Source organism: Cryptomeria japonica, chromosome 9 (assembly GCF_030272615.1).
Source record: "Cryptomeria japonica chromosome 9, Sugi_1.0, whole genome shotgun sequence".
In the NCBI taxonomy this organism is placed as follows: domain Eukaryota; kingdom Viridiplantae; phylum Streptophyta; class Pinopsida; order Cupressales; family Cupressaceae; genus Cryptomeria; species Cryptomeria japonica.
The window spans coordinates 678,267,966-678,283,468 of NC_081413.1; the positions used below are offsets into that span (position 1 = coordinate 678,267,966).

A 15,503-nucleotide genomic window follows, 5' to 3' on the forward strand; every position below is an offset into this window, starting at 1 on the left:
ATATTTTTAAAAATATAACACTAATAGTTGTCACTTTGAAGTTGTTAGTGTGGATCATGAGTAGGGGAGAGGATCCAGTAGTTGAGCACCCTAACTTCACTCTTCTCAAAATCCTATGCGGAAATTTCAAATCGCTCCTAATTTTTTCTCGAGGCTTACTTGGCGAGTCCCCTGCTTATAACTAAGGTTTCAAGACCACATCATCAAATATGATGCCACATTAGCGTTCTTTTTGACAAGGTGTCCAAGAAGGCTCTAAAAATTCAGACTAATACTTGTGCACTAAGTCATGTTTTATTGGTGTGTTGATGTGGCATTGCATGATTTGTTGCTTTTTAGATCTAGGGAATACATTTCATTCAATTGTGGGTAATCATTATCAACCCGAACAATTTTAAAGTCACAACCATTGGTACAATATTCTCAAAAATATTGGGCATTAAATCAACAAGCGTTATAACAACTATTGGAACACCCTCAACAATGGATCCTCTCCCCTAGTCATTATTGAATGAAATGTATTCCCTAGAACTAAAAAACAACAAATTAGGTGATGTCACATCCACGCACTAACAAAAAATAACATAGTGCACAAATTTCAGACTTAACTTTTTTGGAGACCACAACCAAAAACATGTTGATGTCATCATATTTAATGACCTGATGCTACACCTTAATGTCACATTAATTAAATTAAGGGCACATCATATAAACTGCTGCTCTAAGAGATTAAAAAAAAATTAAAATAGACAATATGATTTTGAGAGATCCAAAATTAAGATGCTCAACTATTAAATCCGCTTCTAAAATTATAAAGCCAGATTTGTTACATATGACTATTAGATTTAGCTTACCTAAAACGTGCTGAAAACCCCTGAAAGGTTAGGAAGATTTTTTAAGTGTTTGATACCACTCAACAAGCCCAGACAAAGACTATGCTAAAAATTCGCATGCCCAAAACCAGAAACCGGCCATTATCTCACGTGTGAACTGCGTCAGAGGCCCAGTCGTCGTATTTTTTTATGCCCACCTACCCCCGGGAAACTCCATTGATCTTTCCTCAGCTACTTCAGACTCTCAGCAATTTCGTCCCATTCAGAAGGACCGATTATGTTGACCCACGTTTCAGACCTATAAATACCCACCTAATTCCCAGCTTGCTTCTCAGCTCGTGTCTCCTCTGCAACCGAGCATTCAAACCCCCAAAATACAGGTTAAAACCAACAGGAAAAGCAGAGAATTAGGAGGAAAATCAGAGATTCAGTACAAAAATCGGATCTGGTGAACGAATTTGTCAGTGAAATCAAACCGGAAAAAAATGCAGAGCATTTCAGCGAGTTTGTGCAATGGCAGCGTGGAGAATTTGAGGAAACCGGGGGTATTTTACCCGCGGGAGAATTTGAAGCAAAGGAGGGCCAAAATTGGGGCTGTTTATACTCCTCCGGGACAAGGGATGCAGAATCCTCTGGGGGATTGTGCGAATTTGAGCCGATCGCAATGGCAGAGCTCCTGTGCGATTCTTTCCAGCAAAGCCGTAGCACAGCAGCAGGAAACGGAGAAATCTGCAGGGGAAGCTCTGGTTCCCGTCAATGGCAGCGCGAGAAAGGAAACGGCGATCGCTACGCTGGATAGCTTGCCGAAACCCCTGTCGATTGCAGACTTTTCACCTGCGCCGATGCACGGCGCGCAGCTGCAGGTGGCGTACCAGGGCGTTCCGGGAGCTTACAGCGAAGCTGCGGCGAACAAAGCATACCCTAATTGCAACGCCATACCCTGTGACCAGTTCGAGGTTGCCTTTCAGGCCGTGGAGCTCTGGATCGCGGATCGGGCCGTTCTGCCTGTGGAAAATTCCCTAGGGGGGAGCATTCATAGGAATTACGATTTGCTGCTGCGGCACAGGCTTCACATAGTGGGGGAAGTCCAGCTGCCTGTTCATCACTGCCTCATGGCGCTTCCTGGCGTAAACCCTAAGGAGGATCTCAGGAGGGTTATAAGCCATCCTCAAGCCCTAGCTCAGTGTGAGCACACAGTCACACGGCTCGGCCTTGGCCTGGCCCGTGAAGCCTTTGATGACACAGCAGGTGCCGCTGAGTACATCGCTGTAAATGGCCTCCGTGATACTGCTGCCATTGCCAGCGCTAGGGCCGCTGAGCTTTACGGCCTGACAATCATTGCAGATGGAATTCAGGACGACTGCAACAATGTTACCCGCTTTGTTATGCTGGCTCGCGAGCCCATCATTCCGCGCACAGATCGGCCATTCAAGACCAGCATCGTTTTCGCCCATGATAAGGGGACCTCTGTTCTGTTCAAGGTCTTGTCTGCCTTTGCTTTCAGGGACATCAATTTGACCAAGATCGAGAGCCGCCCGCATAGAAATAAGCCCCTGCGGATCGTTGATGATGTGAATTTCAGCGGGACTGCTAAGCATTTTGAGTACCTGTTTTATGTTGATTTTGAGGCATCCATGGCTGAACCTCGCGCACAGAATGCTCTGGCTGAGGTCCAGGAGTTCACTTCTTTTCTTCAGGTTCTCGGCAGTTACCCCATGGATATGACGCCCTTGAATAAGCATTGATTAAGGAATTACAGTTTTCTTTACATTCTTTTTGCTCCTGCTTTCTTCCCTTGCTCACTGTAATTTGCAGGGCAGCCTGCGGATTTGGTTTGAATTTGGTTATGGCAATGACAGTCTGCGGATTTGGTTTGAAGTTGGTTATGGCAATGACCCAAAGTTTGGATACTTTTCTTTGTACAATCCGGCAAAATAACATTGTACAGAATCCTCTGGGATAAAGTATTAATTCCATTCATAAATCGATGTTCAGACAGGAGTCCGTAATTTTCTTGGTCATGAGGTGTACGAAATTTTATTACTCATTTTAGTAAATCCGTAGTAAAGCAATGTAAAAATTCTAATTACCTACTTTGCTTCACTCTACTTAAAATATCAATCTTTATTTTTAAAAATTGATAAAAAATTGATGGTGAGGTCACAAATGGAGGGAGACCTCTTACCAACCTCATACCAAGCATGAATGCTTAGCAATATTAGAATAATAAAAATTGATGGCCGGATCATAAATAGAGATCTCATACCAAGCATGGATACTTAACAATATTAGAATAATAAAATTGATGGTGAGGTCACAATAAGGACCTCATACTACCAAGCATGAATACTTAGCAATAACATTCTAATAGAGGTTTTAGTCTTGGTGGCAAGAATTACAACACCACAATTTAGCTATCACACTATGTCATTACTAGCTTACATATCAAATTTTAAGTAGTCAAAAAATCGATGATAATTTTACACCTAGTCTATATAAAAAATGGTAAATGCTTGTTTTGTTTTTGTTGGAAAAATTGACTTTTGACTGTTCAATAAGATTATATATTAAAATAGCTATTTATTCCATATACCCACCTACACAAATTAGAAGCTAATAAGACCACTATATGTTACAAAACATTAATTGTATGGGTTGAGCTTGTAGTTGCAAGTTGTGTTTCAAGATTGTCTTATTGTATCCATCATCTTCAAATTATATTCTTAAAAATGAAAACAATAGGGAAGGGGCCCAATGAATGCCCATGTTCCAACAACTATTCACTCTTTGCTCACCCAACCCCCCAATTGCCATCTTTAAAAAACAATTACATGATAATTAAAAGCCCACTAAAATGCTTTGCATGTCCTAACAACTAGCCATTGGTTCCTCCATTAGTTAAACTTCACATATTTAATTGGAAGAGTTGTGCAACTTTATTGGTACCCATAGCACATGGTTACCAAGGCATTTGTGTACTTATTGGGCAAAACAATTATTAGAGGAATATGTATTAGATTAGTAATGCAAATTTTGAGGTGGTTGTAGTGCATGATTATTGGGGCATTTATAAGTAGGTATTGGGCATCACCTCTAAATGACCACTTTTTGTCCGTTGTGCACATCACGAATCATCCTGCATTCTTCGTTACTACCCAAAAGTTGAAACAATAGACTGTCAAAATTTGATGTACCACTTAGGAGCTTAACGTGTACAAAGTTATTATAACGGCTTTTGGTAACCTCCCCCTAATGATGAAAGTGAAAGACAAAAACAAATGATTTTTAATCATGTGAGCATTTTACTTTTGTGGTATCTTAGGTTCTTAATTGGTATTTTAAGGTTTTGAAAAAAAAAAAAATTCAATGTGAGTTTCTCATTACGTTACAGTTATATTGTCCAAAATTATTTGAAAAATGTTAGACCAAAACTTATGCATCAAGACATATATTACTAATTGCATTATGTGGACCACCATGTGGCTTTTTGTTTCTTTGATGTGATTTTGTCCACAATTCTTTGGAAAATGTTAGACCAAAACTTATACATCTAGACATGTCTTACTAATTGCATTAATGTGACTTTTTGTTTCTTTGATGTGATCTATGAAAATAGATACTTTGTATTCATTTTAAGTACAAACACAAAGACAACTAGTGCTTAACATTGTTGGTAGAGGATAAAAGCATAAGAAACAAAAAACTATCACTACACCATACCTTAGCAATTATTGTAGCACATTCATTTATTGGACCATTTTCTCTAATAAAGAATATTGTTTGTAACAAATATAGTACAATCTTAGGGTTGTCTCAGTGTATCAATCATACATATGAGCACTTTAACTTTGGGCATCTTAATCTTTCAAATAGTATTTCAAATTTTTGAATGTGAGTTGTCTACGTTTTCATTGAGTTGTCTTAGTGTATCAATCATACATATGAGCACTTTAACTTTGGGCATACTAAAAACCTTCTTCACAAACTAGAAACCTATTGTAGCATCCTAAATTGTACTCCCTTACAATTTTGTCCTCACTATGGCCCTCACCTTGGCGTTTGTTCCCTAAGGCCAGATTGAAGCCCTGATCCCGCTCACACTATGCATTTTCACTAAAGTTTTCATGTTCTACACTTCCTTCCCTTAAGATCTTGGGCCTCTGATGTCTAGGACCAGAGCACCTAACATTTTGGTCCTCTTCAAAAGGACCCATTTTGGAGCCTCTCAACGGTAACACAAATTGAGTGGGAACCTAGATCCCATATCGACTCAGATCGGAGAATTAATTTGTTTTTCGACTAGCAAGTATAAGAGGAGGTCTACCCCTCTCATTTTGACATCCATGAATTCAATTCACCAATCAAGCATTCATAATTCAAATTCAAGTGAGCAAGCAATCAATCTTCTTTCAAGCATTGGAACAAAAGTAAAGTCAAGGTTCAAGCATTGGATATGACATTCATGCTCTATGTTTTATGAAGGTCATCTATATGAAACCTGGTGCAGGAGCACCTAGTTGAGTAAAACTCCCATTTTTGAGTATTTAATGCTTTAATGTTTGTAAAGTCTTGTGTTAGGTTGATTATGTTGTTTTAAGTTGTTTTGAGTCATGTTTAGTGGTTTTGATATCATTTTGGTCTCTAGAGATCAAGTTTTGCCTTTTAGGCCTTGAGTTGACAATTTTTGGCAAAAATGTGCAAAATTGCCAAAAAGGTCTTCTAATGCTTTCCAAAGCATTGGAACATGTTTGTTAGGTGTTTTAGGCATGTCTAAGTTGTTTAGACAAGCTGATAAGGTTAGATTGTGAAAAATGCATCTTGGAGCAAGAAAAGTTGTCATATGGCTTGAAAAGTTGTCAAAAGTTGTCATTTTTGGGTTTTTCTTGAAAAATGAAGTTATGAAAGCCCCATGTCCGTACTAAGGCTTGATAACCAACTGGAAAAACTATAAAAGGCCTCCCTTTGCCTTGGAAAGGGTTGGCATTTGTATTTACAAGAGAATCTTAATAGAAATCATGCTCTTTTTAGCTTTTATGACTGTTTTCTCTTCTTTGGAGTAACAGTCCGTACTGTAGCACTCTTTTCCATACTATACCTTCTGGGAGGTGTTAATATTGATTATTCCATGCACCACAAGTGAATATTGTTTTGGTTTCTTTTGTAAAATTGGTTTGTACAAAAATATTTGCAAACTGTGAGTCTGTTGCCCTGCCAGGGGTTTGGAGTTTAGAAATGGATCAACTTGGTTGATCCAGGTCTGGGATCCCTCCAATGGATTCTTCCAAGTTGATTCATGTGTATATAATGTACATATATTTCATTTTGTGCCAAAGAAGTGTTTGGAAGATGCAATTGAGTGAATACTAGGCAAGTGTTTGTCATTTGGCTAGTAGCATGAACAAAACTCAAAGTTTGCACTCAAAAGTAATTTGGGTGAGCAAATGAATGTGACAGTGGTTTGGACATTTGGCCAAGGGCTTTGAAGCATCATCTTGGCTTGTTGTATTAGCTTGTTTTATCAAACATACCCATTTTGTAAACAAAATAGTGAGTTCACTGTTTTTGTGATTGGGATTTGTAAAATGCTCATTGGAATGCTCCCAAAAGCACCATCCACACACTGAGAAGGAAATGTAATAGGAGTTTCCCTAGTGTTTTGTAGACCTCCTTGAGGTATAATTTCACATCAAACACCTTGTGATGCAGGCCAAAGATGGAGCAACAAATATGACTAGTAAAGGGGCAGTGAATTGGCTGTCACAGTGACAGTTTTCTGATTTTTAGTTTGTATGCCAAATGTTTGGCAAAATGACAAGTTGTAAAGGCTTGGATAGTGTTCTCCGAGGTGTGGCAGACTTCCTCAGTCAGTGTTAGGCCTTGGTTCATGAAGAAGTTGACAAATCAAACTTTGCAAGCTCAAAACCCTCACTTAACCCTTCTTTTGTGCCATAAAAAGTGGGCAGTCATTAAACCTTCCTCATGGAGCTCAAGACCTGAAAAATCTTCAAGCATAGACCTCCTAGACATCATCCAAAACAAGTTTTATGGTGGAAATGCCCATCGTCGGGCTAGGTGAGCAAAAAAGAGCCAATTAGGCCTCACGGGCTAGTAGCCTTGTTGCATAACACACAAAAATGATAGTTTTTGAAAGAATGCTCAAACCCGTTTGTAAGGAGGAATTGGGGGCTTGTGAAACTTTGCAAGAACATTAACAAATAGTCAAGCAAGTGATATTTGGAGCCTTGGGCAGTGTGCAACCTCTTTTGGAGGTTTTGACCTTTAGTTGGAAAATGTGAGTAGTTTAGGGTTATGAGCCTAAACCAATTTGTGAGCATCTAACTTGGAAGAAAAATTTGCTGCCCTTACTTGTCCTTGCAAATTACTCCTAAATCTCTTTGAAACAGAGGTTTGATTGCCTAAGAGCAGGGGTTGAGAATAAGTAGTTGGGTGGTGTGAGAACTTGAGTAGATTTGAGCATGGGTATGAGCCAACACCTTAAGGGGAGTTTGTTAGGAAGGTGATACTGGAAGTACTTGACACTATAACCATCAAGACTGATTTTGTGAACACAAATAGCAAACTCAAACATATCCTTTAGGTAGTAAAGTTAACTGCTTGAGCAGGTTGGCCCTTTGAGCACTTTCTAGACAATCTCCCTATCATAGTAGTATTAGAGCCAACAAAAGATTCAAGAGAAAAGAAACATTAGGCAAACATAGTGACTAATGTAGAACTAGCTAAGAAGGTTGAAGATCAAGAAGAGGAAAATAGGGCACTCAGAGAGAGATTAGATCAACTAGCAATGAAACTAGCTGAAGTAGAAGTCAAAACTGAAGAAGTCCATGATAAGGTTAGAGATCGGGGTAAAATGATGGCAATAGAGGATGAAGTCCCCATGCCTGACCTTGTCATTGAGCAAGAACCATTCTTGAAAGCCTTGAGAGCTATGAGTGGTAAAAACTTAGAGGGAGTGGCTCTTTTCAGTGGAAAGATGGATCCAGATGCTCTAATAGAGTGGATTGAAGGGCTAGAAAACCATTTTGAATGTGATGGAGTGACTAAAGCACAAAAGGTTAAGGTAGCAAAATCAAGGCTAAGAGGGGCAACCTTAACTTGGTGGAAGTTCATCCAAGAGGAAAGGGTGAAAGGAGGTAAGCAACCAATAGCCACTTGGAAAGCAATGGTAGCCAAAATCAAGGAGACCTACCTTCTTGAAGACTATGAAATACAACTTCATCGGAAAAGACAAAATTTGAGACAAAAAGACCTAGATGTCAGTAGCTACACTGAAGAGTTTCAAAAACTGTGCATGAGATCCATAGTAGTAGAGGATGAGAGCATAAAAGTGGCAAGGTACTTGTATGGGTTAAGATGGAACATCCAGGAAGAGATGAGCTTGTTATGCCCACAAACAGTCCACAAGTGCTATCAATTGGCACTTAAAGTGGAAGAGAAAGGTAGGAGAAAAAAAGAACAAAACAATAGACGAAGAGGTAGGGGAAGAGATGGTAGAGGCCATAGAGGCAGTTTTGGGGGAAGGAGTATAGATCAGCGATCCCAAGGAGAGTCTAAACTTATTGAGCAAAGTGGGGATTCTCATAGCAAACCCAACTATAGGGGTAGGGGATCAAGAAAACTGAGTAGAGGTAGATCTAATGGACCAGGGAGAGGGTCCTACTTCTCAACCATGAAGTGTTACCATTGCCAAAAGTTGGGCCACCCTTCCTATAGATGCCCAGAGAAGCCTAGTTCATCCCATGGTGGTGAAAAGAGAGTAAACTATGTTCAAGAAGATGGGGGTAATACCAGAAATTCAATATTGAACAACCTAGCTTCAGAAGATGGTGAGAGCTTGATGATCAAGAGAGTATTAATGAAGAAGCCACATAGTACAGAGGCCTCACAAAGAAGAGCATTGTTCAAGATCAAGTGTAAAATCATGGGAAAGGTGTGTAAGGTGATCATAGATTCAGGATCCACAGATAACATCATATCAGAAGAAGCAGTAAGCAAATTGAAACTACCTAGGACACAACACAAGGAGCCATACAAAGGCACCCGGTTGAATAAGGGACAACATGTGTTGGTAAATGAGCAAGCCTGGGTAGATTTCCACATTGGGGGATATGTAGATAGGATCCTATGTGACATCCTTCCTATGGATGTTTGCCACCTGCTGTTGGGTAGACCATGGCAGTTTGATCGAAAAGCACAGCATGATGGGGAAAGAAACTCTTATTCATTTCAGAAAGATGGAGTAAGCTATCAGATTCAATCCCTCATTGAAGAAGGAGAGAGCAGCAACAAAGTACCTAACATCTTGTTAGTGAATGAGAAAGAGTTTATAAGAACACTAGAAGAAGGTGAAGGAGTAGGATTTGCACTCATAGTGAAGCCCAAGGAAGAAAAGGTAGAAAAGAAAGTTGAGATACCATGTGAGGTGCATCAAATCCTTGATAACTTCAAACAAATAATCAGTGATGGTACACCTACAGCCTTACCACCTCCTAGAGCCATTAGCCATCAGATTGACTTCATACCTGGAGCCTCTTTGCCCAATAAGACAGACTACAAGATGACCCCTGAACAAAACAAAGAGGTAGCAAGACAAATGCAAGAACTCTTAGACCAAGGGATGATTAGGAAGATCGTTAGTCCTTGTGCAGTACCTATAGTGTTGGCACCTAAGAAGGGTGGAACATGGAGACTTTGTACAGATTCCAGAGCCATAAACAAGATCACCATCAGATACAGATTTCCCATACCCAGGATAAAGGACTTGATGGATTGTTTGGGGGGTGCACAATATTTCAGTAAGATTGATTTGAAGAGTGGTTACCATCAGATAAGAATCAAAGAGGGGCATGAGTGGAAGACAACTTTCAAAACAAACGAGGGTCTCTATGAGTGGCTTGTCATGCCATTTGGACTCTCTAATGCTCCCAACACATTCATGAGACTCATGAATGAAGTTTTACATGATTTCATAGGCAAATTTGTTGTTGTGTATTTAGATGATATACTCATTTTCAGTAAGACCAAAGCAGAGCATCTAAAACATTTAGCTATTATTTTGAGAAAGTTATTTGATGAACAACTAACCATTAATCTTGAAAAATGTGATTTTATGAAGCAAGAATTGGTCTATCTTGGTTTTGTTGTATCGAGAGGCAATCTGAAAATGGATCAATCTAAAGTTGCAGCAATAACCAGTTGGCCAACTCCTAAGACAACCAGTGATGTCAGAAGCTTCCATGGTATGACACAGTTTTACAAAAAGTTCATCAGGGGATTCAGTGAGATTTGTGCTCCAATGTTAGACACCATCAAAGGGGGTGTAAAGCTAAAGTTTCAGTGGACAAGTGCAACCAATAAGGGGTTTGAATTATTGAAAACTAAAGTAGCTACTCAACCAATGCTCATTTTACCTAGTTTTGATAAGCTTTTTACTATTGAATGTGATGCTAGTAATATTGTTGTAGGAGCTAATTTAAGTCAAGAAAATAGACCAGTTGCATTCTTTAGTGAGAAGTTGAATGATGCAAAGAAAAAGTACTCTTCCTATGATTTACAACTTTATGCATTAGTACAAGCACTTAGGAAATGGAAACACTATCTTCTTCCTAAGGAATTTGTTGTTTACACAGATAATCAGGCACTCAGTTTCTTGAACTCACAGGATAAACTAAATCATAGGCATGTTAAATGGGTAGAATATTTACAAGCTTACACTTTTACTCTTAAGCATAAGAAGGGTCAGTTGAATAAAGTAGCAGATGCTTTGAGTAGAAGGTTGTTAACTATTCATGAGATTCAAGCTCAGAGCATTGGTATTGATAGTTTCAAGGACATGTATCCTACTGATGATGATTTTGTTGAAGCTTATAAAGTTTGTCAAGATTTTGAGAATAATTTCCATGGTGCATACGCTGATTTCACTTTGCAGGATGGTTTGTTATTCAGGGGTGGACAGTTGTGTGTTCCAAAGGGTTCTATGAGAGAGAACCTCATTCAAGAGAAGCACAATGGGTGCTCAAGTGGACATTTCGGTCTCAATAAGACCTTAGAGCTGGTTCAAAGGTTCTATTATTGGCCTAAGATGCAAAGAGACATCAGGAGGTATGTAGAGCAGTGCTTGGTATGTCAGAAAGCCAAAGGTAATTCCTCTAATGCTGGTTTATATCAGCCTCTTCCCATTCCACATAGGCCTTGGGATTGCATTAGTATGGATTTTGTGGTAGGATTACCTAGAACTCAAGCAGGATTTGATAGCATTTTTGTAGTGGCTGACCGATTTAGCAAAATGGCTCATTTTATTCCTTGCAAAACAACACATGATGCAAGTCATATTGCTTATTTATTTTTCAAGGAAGTTGTTAGAATACATGGATTGCCTACTAGCATTGTTTCAAATAGGGATGTTAAGTTTGTTGGTCATTTCTAGAAAACATTGTGGAAGAGATTGGGTACTAATATCTCTTTTGGTTCAGCTTATCATCCACAAACTGATGGCCAAACTGAAGTTGTGAACAGGTCTCTTGGAAACATGCTTAGGTGTTTGACAAAGGAATATGGACAGAGTTGGGATCAGCTCATTCATCAAGCAGAATATGCCTACAATGACAATGTTAACCGGTCTACAGGTAAAAGTCCATTTGAAGTTGTTTATGGAATGCATCCAAGGGGCATAATGGAGTTGAGGGATATCACTAACTTGCAGCATAAGAGTGGAACAACAGATGACATGGCTCTCTCCATGAAGGAGGTTCATGAGCAAGTGAGACAAGCTCTCTAGGATACCTCTCAAAAAGTAAAGGCAAGAGTGGATGCTACAAAGAGAGATGTTCAGTTCTCCATAGGTGATTATGTGATGGTTCATTTGAACAAGGAAAGGCTACAAAAGGGAGTTCCAAGCAAACTTTAGATGACAAGGATAGGCTCTTGAAAGATCTTGGCTAAGTATGGATCTAATGCTTACAAAGTTGATTTGCCTACTAATGTTTCTTTGTCCCCCATTTTTAATGTTGCATATTTGATTGCTTTCAAAGGAAATCCACCTGAGGAGATTCAAAGAGTTTTAGATGTTTCTCAATCTCTTTCTGATCTATCTCTCCCTACTCTTTCTTTTCCCCAAGCTGAACAGGTTCAAGACTCCAAAATTCTCAAAAAGACAAGGAATCACACCTACATGGAGCATCTCATCAAGTGGAAGGAGCAACCACTCTCAGAGGCCACATGGATACCTGAAGCTGACTTTCATAAATTTGGCATTCCTTCTTCTTTGCTGCCTCAAGGAGTCACATGACTTCTTTGTTTTTGGGGGAGTATGGTGCAGGAGCACCTAGTTGAGTAAAACTCCCATTTTTGAGTATTTAATGCTTTAATGTTTGTAAAGTCTTGTGTTAGGTTGATTATGTTGTTTGAGGTTGTATTGGGTCATTTTTAGTGGTTTTGATCTCATTTTGGGCTCTAGAGATCAAGTTTTGCCTTTTAGGCCTTGAGTTAACAATTTTTGGCAAAAATGTGCAAAATTGCCAAAAAGGTCTTCTAATGCTTTCCAAAGCATTGAAACATGTTTGTTAGGTGTTTTTAGGCATGTCTAAGTTGTTTAGACAAGATTATAAGGTTAGATTGTGAAAAATGCATCTTGGAGCAAGAAAAGTTGTCATTTGGCTTGAAAAGTTGTCATTTTTGGGTTTTTCTAGAAAAATGAAGTTATGAAAGCCCCATGTCTGTACTAAGGCTTGGTAACTAACTGGAAAAACTATAAAAGGCCTCCCCTTTCCTTGGAAAGGGTTGGCATTTGTATTTACAAGAGAATCTTAATAGAAATCATGCTCTTTTTGGCTTTTATGACTGTTTTGTCTTCTTTCGAGTAACAGTCCGTACTGTAGCACTCTTTTCCATACTGTACCTTCTGGGAGGTGTTAATATTGATTATTCCATGCACAACAAGTGAATATTGTTTTGGTTTCTTTTGTAAAATTGGTTTGTACAAAAATATTTGCAAACTGTGAGTCTGCTGCCCTGCCAGGGATTTGGAGTTTAGAAATGCATCAACTTGGTTGATCCAGGTCTGGGATCCCTCCAATGGATTCTTCCAAGTTGATTCATGTGTATATAATGTACATATCTTTCATTTTGTGCCAGAGAAGTGTTTGGAAGATGCACTTGAGTGAATACTAAGCAAGTGTTTGTAATTTGGCTAGTAGCATGAACAAAACTCAAAGTTTGCACTCAAAAGTAATTTGGGTGAGCAAATGAATGTGACAGTGGTCTAGAGATTTGGACAAGAGCTTTGAAGCATCATATTGGCTTGTTGTATTAGCTTGTTTTATCAAACATACCCATTTTGTAAACAAAACAGTGAGTTCATTGTTTTTGTGATTGGGATTTGTAAAATGCTCATTGGAATGCTCCCAAAAGCATCATCCACGCCTTGTAACTGAGAAGGAAATGTAATAGGAGTTTCCCTAGTGTTTTGCAGACCTCCTTGAGGTATAATTTCACATCAAACACCTTGTGATGCAGGCCAAAGATGGAGCAATAGATATGACTGGTAAAGGGGTAGTGAATTTACTGTCACAGTGACAGTTTTCTGATTTTCAGTTTGTATGCCAAATGTTTGGAAAAATGACAAGTGGTAAAGGCTTGGATAGTGTTCTCCAAGGCGTGCTAGACTTCCTCAGTCAGTGTTAGGCCTTGGTTCATGAAGAAGTTGACAAATCAAACTTTGCAAGCTCAAAACCCTCACTAAACCCTTCTTTTGTGCTATAAAAAGTGGATAGTCATTAAACCTTCCTCATGGAGCTCAAGACCTGAAAAATATTCAAGCATAGACCTCTTAGACATCATCCAAAACAAGTTTGATGGTGGAAATGCCCATCGTTGGGCTAGGTGAGCAGAAAAGAGCCAATTAGGCCTCACGGGCTAGTAGCATTGTTGCATAACACACAAAAATGATAGTTTTTGAAAGAATGCTCAAACCCGTTTGTAAGGAGGAATTGGGGGCTTGTGAAACTTTGCAAGAACATTAACAAACAATCAAGCAAGTGATATTTGGAGCCTTGGGCAGTGTGCAACCTCTTTTGGAGGTTTTGACCTTGAGTTGGAAAATGTGAGTAGTTAAGGGTTATGAGCCTAAACCAATTTGTGAGCATCTAACTTGGAAGAAAAATTTTATGCCCTTACTTGTCCTTGCAAATTACTCCTAAAGCTCTTTGAAACAGAGGTTTGATTGCCTAAGAGCAGACGTTGAGAATGAGTAGTTGGGTGGTGTGAGAACTTGAGTAGATTTGAGCATGGGTATGAGCCAACACCTTAAGGGGGTTTGTTAGGAACATGATACTGGAAGTACTTGACACTATAATCATCAAGACTAGTTTTGTGAACACAAATAGAAGACTCAAACATATCCTTTGGGTAGTAAAGTTAACTTGTTGAGCAGGTTGGCCCTTTTGAGCACTTTCTAGACAATCTCCCTATCAAAACCCTAATTCCTTGTGAAGACAAACAAAACTTCATAAAAAGGTATAACATTAGTGTTTCATACATTTTCAACATTTCCCTCAAAAGGAAATAATTTCCATTACAGTACTTCATTTACATTTTAATTCTCTTTCATGGTTAATTGCATTGACCTAAGGCAAACCCCTATTCCCAACCATTTTCCTTTCTCTACTGTGTGCAGGAACAAGTACATATCTACAATTTTCAAGATTGGCATTATTCACATAGACGAACAGATTCCCTTTTAGATGATGAAAAGTTCGGAGGACCAAAGCGACGCGCATTTTGGTCCTAACAATTCAAGTCGACCTTCTAGGAACATATCCGAACCCACATATTACTTAGATCTAGGTTCATGGCTCCATTTGATGACTGTAGCTCACTATTTATGCATGATTCCTTCAATTTACACACATTTACCATAATTTTAGCATTATTTATCAGATCAATTCAATTTAAAGAGAAAGAAGAGGGTCATATAAAACCCTTGAAACCTGATCAGAATCTTGGTCTTTTAGGCTTAGATCTATCAAATTCCATCTTTTCCTAATGTAAGGGTTATTAAGCAAAAATTAGTAGTTTTACTACATCATTGGGTGAAACCCTATTTTTCACCCTTTACACCTTTAAAGGCAAATGAGCTCAAATGAGGACCCATTTACAATAGATGAAAGAGGGAGATAAAAGCACTAAATTTTTCTTCCATTACCTTCAACACAAACATAAGAAGGAACATTCCGCTGCTGATTTTCCTGCGTTAAATTTGTTGGATTGGCAAGATGAGGCTGCTAAAGTTGAAGATGGATGGATAACGATTAAAGGTAAATGGTCTAATAGGTCCTCGCCTTCTTTTGACATGACCCTTCTATCCCACATGAAGGGTCCCAAAGGGAAATCCTAAGTGAAGGGGTTGTCTTAACCATTGTGGGCAGTTGTGCTCTGTTTGTTTTGGGTTGTCTATAGTTCCTCATGTAGCTTGTCTCTTTGGGGTTTCTACCCTTTCTTTATCTGGTAGGTCTGCTAGTTTTATATGTGTATTCTTTTTCACAACTTTTGTTGAAAGCTGTAGAGTTAGTTGTGCTGGTTTTCTATGTCTATTCTTTTTCACAACTTTTGTTGGAAGTTGTAGAGTCAGTTGTGCTAGTTTTTGGTTGTGGTTTT

General features: G+C 38.9%; 1 protein-coding gene across 1 annotated transcript; it reads left to right on the plus strand.

The window, feature by feature from the left end:
• Window positions 1-882: 882 nt before the first annotated feature.
• LOC131074003 (arogenate dehydratase 3) lies at window positions 883-2,827 on the plus strand. Its single transcript, XM_058010560.2, has one exon. The coding sequence runs from the start codon at window positions 1,319-1,321 to the stop codon at window positions 2,576-2,578; it is 1,260 nt and encodes a 419-aa protein (XP_057866543.2). The 5' UTR covers window positions 883-1,318; the 3' UTR covers window positions 2,579-2,827.
• The last annotated feature ends 12,676 nt before the right edge of the window (window positions 2,828-15,503 follow it).